The 10,336-nt window shown below is 47.1% G+C and overlaps 2 protein-coding genes across 2 annotated transcripts; both read right to left on the bottom strand.

Annotated features, from left to right (window-relative positions):
* Positions 1 to 1,099: 1,099 nt before the first annotated feature.
* LOC114943720 (uncharacterized) lies at positions 1,100 to 4,156 on the bottom strand. The gene has a single exon (XM_029319406.2). It carries the CDS (start codon positions 4,154 to 4,156, stop codon positions 1,100 to 1,102), a length of 3,057 nt encoding a protein of 1,018 aa, XP_029175239.2.
* A 60-nt stretch (positions 4,157 to 4,216) lies between these two features.
* On the bottom strand, positions 4,217 to 6,259 carry LOC146722749 (uncharacterized). Its single transcript, XM_085483900.1, has one exon. The coding sequence runs from the start codon at positions 6,257 to 6,259 to the stop codon at positions 4,217 to 4,219; it is 2,043 nt and encodes a 680-aa protein (XP_085340026.1).
* Positions 6,260 to 10,336: the final 4,077 nt, after the last annotated feature.

Below are 10,336 nucleotides of genomic sequence, written 5' to 3'. Positions count from 1 at the left end.
TAAGAGTGGGTTCCGTCCTGAAAACCTATAAAGGAAAAGCCCACATTCGGCGTGCAGCTTTTTATCGCTTTTCCGCTGTGAACCGCATATCGTAACCGCTTGATAGATAAACCGCAAAATTCGTTGACGACCACCGCTTATTTTGTACTCTGATCTCGATTACGTTCTCTTCCTGTGAAATTATTAACAGTTGTTATAAGTCTTGTCTGAGTGTTCTGTATTTACGTGTGTTTAAGCATTAAATTCTTTATACAAAAGAGAGTGACTTAGCCTTAGTGCAGCGCGACCTCCTCTCACGCAGCGCGTTTGTGAACATAATTTTTGGTCCTTCGAGCCGGAAATAAGCGGTGGTCGTCAACGAATTTTGCGGTTTATCTATCAAGCGGTTACGATATGCGGTTCACAGCGGAAAAGCGATAAAAAGCTGCACGCCGAATGTGGGCTTTTCCTTTATAGGTTTTCAGGACGGAACCCACTCTTACGTAAAGCGCCAATGATCTCGAGTATTTTGAATATTGCGCGGGGTGACCTGAGCGCATCACTCGTGATTGGCCGCTGTAAAATTAGACTAAACGCGTGTTCTAAGAAGGCATGCGTAAGCGGGCGATCGCGGTAATTATTGGTTAATCGAGGCGTCCGTAAGAATTCGCGCATGCTCGCTGTAACCGGACTATTCGGCGGAACGGTTACAGTACCGTTAGTTGTTGTTAGTTGATAGGTTTTTTTTGTGACAGATTGATTTATTACATGGTTTTTTTCCTTGAAATACATATAAACTATGTCTCTATTTGTTATGATTTTCAATCGACCCGTCTAGAATATTCGATTAGGCGTTTCAAACATCCCGCCCGCCTTGTCGCGCAGTGACAATATACCGACGAGTTTCGGCCGTGGAATCACAAGTCGATCGTGATCGATGGTGGGGCGCGCGCGCGCTGGCGCGGTGGCAAGCACGTGGTGATCGCGTGACTCGAACAGCTGAGTCGATGGGAACACGTGGTGATCGTATTGTGCGGATCGATCAGCTGAGGCAGAAAAATGCGGGTTTGACGTGGAATGGCGGGTGTGTAATGCAGTGCGGTGAGGGACTGGTGAATGTTTACGGGCTGACGGCCGGCACGTCCGCGCTGTTTATGCTCGGAAGGGGATCCGCGCGCGGCAGCAAGACGAGCTTGACGAGCGGGCGCACAAGCTCAGAAGTGGCGGTGCGGATTGTCACCACGCGGACGATACCGTCGTTCCCGGGATGCAACCTCGTGATCCGGGCGAGAGGCCATCGGGTCGGGGGGGTGAGCTCCGAACGCAGGATGCAAAGATCACCGACGTGGGGTGCGGCCTCGGCCTTGAGCCACTTAGTGCGTGGATTGAGTCCGTGGATATATTCCTTCGACCACCTCCCCCAGAAGTGCTCTCTCATTTGCTGGAGGTGTTGCCATCGCGATTTCGTGTCTCCATGTTCGCCTCCCTGCGGTGGCTCAGGGATGGCGAGAAGGGGCGCCCCGATCAGGAAATGTCCAGGAGTTAGTGCTGAAACATCGTCTGGATCGTCCGAGAGTGCCTGCAATGGTCGAGAATTGAGGCATGCCTCGATTTGAGTGAGGAGGGTACTCAGTTCTTCGAAAGTGAGGGTGGTTTCGCCTATCACCCTCCGCAGATGGTACTTAGCTGACTTGACTGCAGCCTCCCATAATCCACCGAAATGCGGAGCCGCCGGCGGATTGAAGTGCCAGCGGATGCCTTCCTTGGCGGCTGCGCGTGCGATTCCTTCACCCTCCGAAGACGCTGCAATAAAGAGTTCCCGTAGGGTGCGGTCGGCTCCGACGAAGGTCGTGCCGCAGTCGCTGAAGATGTCGGCACAGAGACCTCGTCGAGAGACAAATCGACGAAGGGCGGCGATAAAAGCTTCCGACGAGTAGTCCGATACGAGCTCTAGATGGATGGCCTTCGACCAGAAGCAGATGAAGAGTGCAATGTAGCCCTTGTAGGCGCGGTGGCCGCGACCTTTGCTGGTCCGAATGAGGATTGGTCCCGCGTAGTCCAGTCCAGTGCGGAGGAATGGTCGCGTTGGCGTGACCCTGCTGCGTGGCAGACTGCCCATGGGTGGTTGTGGTGTCGTCGCTCGCCACCTTGTGCACGTGACACAGCGATGAAGCCGCTGTTTTACCGCTGCACGTCCTCGGGGTATCCAGAAACGCTGTCGAAGCAAGCCTAGGGTCAACTGCACCCCTCCGTGCAAGGTCCGGCGGTGATGAGCATCGATCAACAGTCGAGTCAGCCATGAAGTTGTTGGCGCAATCATCGGATGTCTCTCGTCCTGTGACAAGAGCGAATTTTTTAAGCGTCCTCCTACTCTCAACACGCCACGTGTATCGGCGAATGGAGCTAGTTTGGCCAACGGACTGCGTGTTGCGACAGTGCGGCCTGCAGAAACAGCGGTGACCTCGTCAGGGAAGTGGAGTGCTTGTACCTCTCGTAGCCAGTGTGATAGAGCTCCGTCTAATTCGTCTGCGGTGGGTGGCTGTCCAGGGGTGACAGTTGGTGCAACAGTGCGAAGCCAGCGACGACACCATACTGTGACTCGTAGCAGGTGGTTCAACGACGAAAAGCGGAGGAGGAGCTCAGGTTCCATGACGACCAAGCTCCTCGTCATCAGGCTGCCGGCTCGTCTCTCGATAAGGTTGTCTTCTCGGGTGTCCACTTCGGTGAGCGGCCATGCCGCCTCTTCCTCCAGCAACCAGGTAGGTCCTGTCCACCATAACGTATGATTTACCAATTCCAACGGACTAATGCCCCTCGATGCACAATCCGCAGGGTTGTCTCGACCAGCCACATGTCTCCAGAGTGCGTTCGGCAGTAGGGTCTGGATGTGAGACACCCGGTTGGCAACGAAGGTCTTCCATCGCGAGGCGTGTCCCTGGATCCACTGGAGCGTGACCTTCGAGTCCGTCCACAGATGCGTGGGTGCATCTCCCAAGTTGAGCGTGCGTTGCACATGCTGAGTCAGTGTGGTGAGTAAGGCGGCGGCGCAGAGCTCGAGTCTCGGCAAGGTCACTTGCCTGACAGGTGCCACCTTGCTCTTGGCCATTAGTAGTGTCACTGACGTTTCATTTTTTCCAGCGATGCGGAGGTACACGGCGGCAGCATACCCGCGCTCGGACGCGTCGGCGAAGCCATGTAGCTGCAGCGATGAGTCCACATCGCCCGTGCCGAGCCAGCGAGGCATCCTCAGGCGGTCGAGGAGATGGAGGCCACCCAGCAGTTGCTGCCAACGATGAGCGTCGGCTGGCGGCAGTTGAGCATCCCAATCTAACCCCTGAAGCCACGTAGTTTGGATGAGGATCTTCGCGCGGATGACGACAGGAGCGAGCCAACCCAATGGATCGAAGAGCCGTGCGGTTTCAGAGAGAACCCGTCTCTTCGTATATTTCTCTACGGACGGTGGAAGCAGTGTGAAGGAGAACTCATCATCTTGAGGATGCCATCGAAGTCCTAGCGTTGAGTGACTCTCTCCTTCCCATGCACGCTGGGACTGCTGCATACGATGATCCTGAGGAACGCCAGTTAGGATCTCTTCGTGGTTGGCTGCCCATTTTCGTAACGGGAACCCGCCTGCCTTGCAGAGGTTGCGTAGCTCCTCCTGAAGCACGATTGCTTCGTCGAGCGTGGTTGCTCCGGTGACTACGTCGTCGACATAACAATCCCGTCGCAAGGCCACCGAGCCGCGAGGAAAATGTTCTTCCTCGTCCTTGGCCAGTTGCTGAAGAGTCCGTATGGTGAGGAATGGAGCGCAACTGAGGCCGTAGGTGACCGTCCTCAGTTGGTATTCGTGCACTTCATCGTCAGGAGAGTGCCGCCACAGGATCGTCTGGAAACTGCAGTCGTCTGGATGCACGAGAATCTGCCGGTACATTTTTTCTATGTCGGCGACGAAGACGTAGCGGTGTTGACGCCATCGGAGCAGCACGTCGGCTAGCGGCGGAAGGAGGTTTGCGCCGGTGTGGAGGTGCGTGTTCAGCGATTCCCCGGCTCGTGTTCGCTGCGATCCGTTGAACACGACTCTCAACTTGGTGGTGGTGCTGGATTCCTTGAAGACCCCATGATGCGGTAAGTAACACTTGCCCTGCCGGTCAGTCGACGCCGTGGCTAACTTCGTCATGTGTTGTAGGTCCTCGTACTCGCGCAGGAAGCTCCGGTAGAGATCACCAAAGCGAGGGTCCTAAATGCAGCGTCTCTCCATGGCCATCAGAAGACGTTCCGCTGGCTTGCGAGTCTCCTCCAGTTTTGTCGGTGGTGAGGAGAACGGCAACCTCACCATGTATCTCCCAGAGGCAGTGCGAGTGTGACTGCGCACAAAGAGCTCCTCGCTCCCTTGTTCGTCGGGGGTGAGAGACGTGACAGCGGTGGGCTCCTGTTCCTGTTCCCAGAATCGACGCACCAGGTCAGCGAGGTCGTAATCAGCAGTGATACGGAGCGTGCGTCGGTGATCCGCGGTTGCTGCTGCATCAGATCCCCCGGAGAGAATCCAACCCAGGATAGTTTTCTGGGCGATCGGCATTTCTGGACCGCCCTTGCGTACGCCCTCCTCAATTATGAAGGAGCAGACCTCCGCTCCTAGGAGCAGTTCAGCCGGGTCGTCGTCCTGGAAGTTGGGGTCGGCCAGCTGAAGTCCCTGGATATGAGGCCAGCGTTTATCCGTCTTTGAGGTGGGGCCCTGTGTCATCACGAGGCGCGGCAGGATATAAGCCACCACGGAGAGCTCGGCGTTGGTCACGTCTGACGTTACCTTCAACGTGATCTTGCCGCGGATTGGTCCTGGGCGGGTTCCTCCGACCCCGGAGATGGATAGTCCCGTGTGCGCTCGAGGTAGTCGCAAGCGTTGCGCCACTGTCTCGGAGACAATGGATAGCTCGGAACCCTGATCAAGCAAAGCTCGCACTGAGTGCGGAAATCCATGCCTGTCAGCGATGTGGACGCGCGCAGTTGCTAAGAGGACGGCCTTTCGATCCTCGTTCTGATGTGTAGCGGCTAGTGTCGTGGCAAGTGTGGAAACTGATGCGGTGGCAGGAATGTTAATCTCCGACGATGAAGACGTGGTGGATGCCCCGTGCAACATCGTGTGGTGACGTGCGTTGCAAGTGAGGCAGGCCTTCTTCGATTGGCACCGTGAGATAAAGTGGTTCCCCAGGCAGTTGTAGCAGAGCTTGTGCGTTTCCACGAAGGCTCTGCGTTCCGCTGAGGACTTGGCCTTGAAGTCTCGGCAGGCCATGAGGGCGTGTTTCTCGTGACACAGTGCACATTGTGGGGTTATCGGTCCGTGCTTAGTGACGTGGGATCTCGCGCTTCGGGTTGTATCTCCTGAAACTTTGGTGACTCCCTTTGGTCGTGCGGCGTTGAGCGTCAGAATTCTGCGGCCGATGAAGTCAAGAAGTGTCTCGTGTGATGGTGGTTCAGTGGATCCCGATGTGGATGATTCCCATTCGAGACGGGTGGTTGAGTCAAAGAGTTCAGTGACCAAGTAATTGAAGAGGTCCATCCCGTGCGTGTCGATCGGGCGACCGATGCTCTCCTGCGCGTTGACGACGGTGGTGACGACGTTGTGGATGCGGCTCAGCTCGTCGGCGGTATCTCCCTTCATCTTGGACACATTGACGAATGCGGCAAAATTGGAGCGGATGAGTTCTCTTTTATTCTCGTAGTGTTTGCTCAAGATCGCCCAAGCGCGATCGTAATTATCGCCGATGACAGGTAACGATCTGATTAATTTTTCAGCTTCTCCGGTCACACTTGAGCGCAGGTGATGAAGACGCTCAATTTTTGAGATTGACCCATTGTTCCCGACAATGGAAAGGAAAAGATCCCTGAAGGATGGCCAATCTGCGTAGGTGCCAGAGAACTGTGGTACCTTGATGCGTGGCAGCGAAGATCGTGATGCGACGTCGGTGGCTGGACGCATGGGCGTCGATGCGAATCCCTCGGCGTAGTCATCCAATGTGCTCCGCTGCGTTACGTACAGGTTCTCGGTATCTTCGTGTAACCCTGATTTGAAGTAATCGCTGTCACTGAACCTTTCTTTCAGCGCAGCGCGGATGAGGTCGTGCTGAGCCTCAAATTTCGTCCAAAGCTGGTCGAGGATTCGGGTGCGTGTACTGACGGCACTGGAGGTAATGTTGGCGTTGCCCAGCTTTCTCAAATATTCCACTGAGCGTGAGATGCGGACGTGGATCTCCCGTTGGCAGTCGATCAACGTGCCCACCTCCATGTTGATGCACGCACTCTCACTAGCCGCACGAAGAATCGCGTTCACGAACTTGCGGTTGCCGGTGCGTGTGATCCGGCTCGAAGGACCAAAAATTATGTTCACGAACGCGCTGCGTGAGAGGAGGTCGCGCTGCACTAAGGCTAAGTCACTCTTTTTTGTATAAAGAATTTAATGCTTAAACACACGTAAATACAGAACACTCAGACAAGACTTATAACAACTGTTAATAATTTCACAGGAAGAGAACGTAATCGAGATCAGAGTACAAAATAAGCGGTGGTCGTCAACGAATTTTGCGGTTTATCTATCAAGCGGTTACGATATGCGGTTCACAGCGGAAAAGCGATAAAAAGCTGCACGCCGAATGTGGGCTTTTCCTTTATAGGTTTTCAGGACGGAACCCACTCTTACGTAAAGCGCCAATGATCTCGAGTATTTTGAATATTGCGCGGGGTGACCTGAGCGCATCACTCGTGATTGGCCGCTGTAAAATTAGACTAAACGCGTGTTCTAAGAAGGCATGCGTAAGCGGGCGATCGCGGTAATTATTGGTTAATCGAGGCGTCCGTAAGAATTCGCGCATGCTCGCTGTAACCGGACTATTCGGCGGAACGGTTACAGTACCGTTAGTTGTTGTTAGTTGATAGGTTTTTTTGTGACAGATTGATTTATTACATGGTTTTTTTCCTTGAAATACATATAAACTATGTCTCTATTTGTTATGATTTTCAATCGACCCGTCTAGAATATTCGATTAGGCGTTTCAAACACGTACATAAATTACGTTTATAAATTACGTAGAACTGATATGTATGTACAATATACGTAATATACGTAATATACAATAATATAATATGTACTTATGTATTTTTCAATAATATATTCATATTTTAACTATAATTATCATACAATATTACTTTTTTAGGAAGCCCTTACCTGTCTATTTTTTAATTTTATTATTTTAACTGGAAATCTTATTTGTATGCAAACGCAACTTTCTTTGTGCACTATCTGTATATCTCCTTAATAGTACGCTGTTCATTTTGAATAGTAAGATATCCAATATTGAGCACACATACAGTGGAGACAACGTACAGTTGATGCACACGGAAAGTTGAAATCGTTTATATAGGTGATGTGAATACTTGTGACAATTTGCAGGTGAAGAGTGTATATGTTACCGGCCAAACCCTGATTTTAGGATAAACTAATTTTTCCTGTTTAGCCTAAGAAAAACTAATTTGTATATAAGAATGATATTTAGATAGGAGTGCACGGGGGGACGGGGCTTTGTAAAACGCCATCGCTCTGTGCATTCTCACATAAAAAAAACAACTTGAAAGCAAGGAAACTATCAAGGTTAATAGTACTGCATAGAAGTTGAACTGGTTAATTTTAACGCATTTTGTATAGACTAGTTCAGCCTAGGAAAAATTAGTTTATTCTGAAATCGGGTTTCGTCGGTAACATACATGGAAAGTCTTCCGCGTTTCTTCGATAATGTGTCTATTGACGTTTTCATAGAATCTAGATTGTCCTATTAGTCTTGATACAATGTGGATGATGGATGTGCCTTCATACAGACCGCATAATGTCTTTTATTGAATTTGACAAGATTGTCCCATTGTGATAAAAAAGCGGACATTTACGTCCTATGGGCATTTCATGAGACAATCCTATTACGATCGCGGGATAACTTGTATGATGTCTCATAGACGTATTTTGGATGTACATTCTTCTCGATACCTATTATAGAAATCTTGGGACATCGTAAGGACCCTTTTAAGACGTCTGCAAGATTATCCCATTGCGGTAAATAAAGCGTACATTTACGGCCCTATGGGCGTCCCATAAGACAATCCTATTACGATCGCGGGATAACTTATATGATGTCCCATAGACGTATTTTGGATGTATATTTTAATATCCTCTTGATATCTTATGAAAATTTTGGGATATTGTGAGGACCCTTTTAAGACGTCTGCAAGATTATCCCATTGCGGTAAATAAAGCGTACATTTATGGCCCTATGGGCGTCCCATAAGACAATCCTATTACGATCGCGGGATAACTTATATGATGTTCCATAGACGTATTTTGGATGTATATTTTAATATCCTCTCGATATCTTATGAAAATTTTGGAATATCGTGAGGACCCTTTTAAGACGTCTGCAAGATTATCCCATTGCGGTAAATAAGGCGGACATTTACGGTCTCATAGACGTCCCATGAGACAATCCCATTACGATCGCGGGATAACTTGTATGATGTGCCATAGACGTATTTTGGATGTATATTTGTTGTCTGGGTAATTCTAAAATTAATAATCTTGTTCCATTACACAAACCTTCGCTGATATTCAGATTTCTAATGAACATGATAATTGTATATTTTCTTAATCGGAGTTTATAAGGTGGAAGATTTGTTGGATTTAAAGTATTTAAATATTCTGTTAAAATAGCTTCATTAATATCATTATTATCATCAGTAGTTTCAGTAGTATCTATACTTGTGCATACTCTTTTTATTGATTCATCAAGTAAATTTACAACTTGTTTGTTTAATTCATCCACATCAACATTTCTTGCAGAAAGTATAGCACGTTTTGCTGCAAGTCTATACTGATTGTGTTTGATTATTTCTTCGTATGTATCTTTTGTTATATTTGCATTTAAATTTGCTACACATCTTAATGGAATTTCAATATTATTAGACTGATCATTTAGAGAACCATTACCCAAATCTAATAAAAATTGAGCAAATTCCTGTTTATGTGGTAAAATACGCATATTTTCTGTTAATGAAAAAATTTTGAAATGTTGCCATAATGAACTAAATTTAATTGATAAATTTACAGTTTTAGAACGTGTGGCATTTTCTTTTACTGGCAATAATTGTCTGAAATCTCCACCAAAAATAACAATTTTTCCTCCAAATGGTATATTATTATGCATTAAATCTTGTAAGAAACAATTCATTACTTCAAGAGCATATCGCGGTGCCATTGGTGCTTCATCCCAAATAAAAACATCTGTTTTTTTTAAATAATCAGTTTCTTTGGATTGAACTTTTATATTCGATGTTGAATTATTAAAAAGAGATATGGGCAAACCTAAAGTTTTATGTGCTGTTCTTCCATTTGGTAGTAATGTTGCAGCGATACCAGTGAAAGCCATTGTATTAACAACTTTGCCTTGAGATTTGAGTAAATAGTATAATGTTGTGTGAATAAAAGTTTTACCTGAACCTTCTGGACAGTCAATGTATAAGCATTTTTTTTTGTTAATTGTTAGTTTTTGCCAAAAGAGTTAAAACATAATCAACAACATTTTTTTGACCATAATTTAATTGGCTATACTGTTGCTGACCACATAAAGCTTCTCTTTGCAATTGTTCTGCATCTTCTTCTTCATATTTTATCTTTATTTATTCCATTTCTGGAAATTGCTTAAGTTTCCAACCTTCTTTGCAAAGTAATTGATTGATTTGAGCATAAGCTTTTTTTATTCCAGTGACTCGTCCAAATCGTCATATGTAATCTTCGGACATTGCAACTTGAAATTCATCCCATAACTCTTTTGGATGCAATGGTTGGCAATGCATTAGTATTTGAATAAAAAGATACCTAAGTTGTCTTGGCATCATCCATATAGAAGCTTCGCTAATTGCACGTTTCCATTCATCATCATCTTCAATTAAACCCAAAGCCAAACATGCAGATTACTTCAAATGTTTGATGTAATACACCATTAACTGTTTTTAAAGCATTATAACTTGTTGCTCCGTTAATATTTAATAAAAGAATATGTAAATGGAATAATTCGATTTCAGTTGGACTAACTGAGTACATTCGTCTAATACAATTAAATTTACTCTGACGTTTTTCCCAACGGCTAATTTGTTTTCCATCAAGAATTACTTCCTTGAACACGTAATATAAAGGTATATCTGTATATACATATTGGTGTGCATCAACATCTCGTTTATTTAATTCAAAATAATCCATTAACATTGTTATACGTTCTAAAACAGATTGTAAATCTTGTTCATTTAAATGATTAGAGATAATTACATT

Source organism: Nylanderia fulva, unplaced genomic scaffold, assembly GCF_048542155.1.
Source record: "Nylanderia fulva isolate GAGA-0341 unplaced genomic scaffold, ASM4854215v1 Scaffold279, whole genome shotgun sequence".
NCBI classification, from domain to species: domain Eukaryota; kingdom Metazoa; phylum Arthropoda; class Insecta; order Hymenoptera; family Formicidae; genus Nylanderia; species Nylanderia fulva.
This window is presented reverse-complemented; position numbering and strand designations above follow the sequence as displayed.

Excerpts from the sequence above, each read along its gene's own strand:
- LOC114943720 (XM_029319406.2), bottom strand. The coding sequence starts at position 4,156 with ATGACGAAGTTAGCCACGGCGTCGACTGACCGGCAGGGCAAGTGTTAC.
- LOC146722749 (XM_085483900.1), bottom strand. The coding sequence starts at position 6,259 with ATGGAGGTGGGCACGTTGATCGACTGCCAACGGGAGATCCACGTCCGC.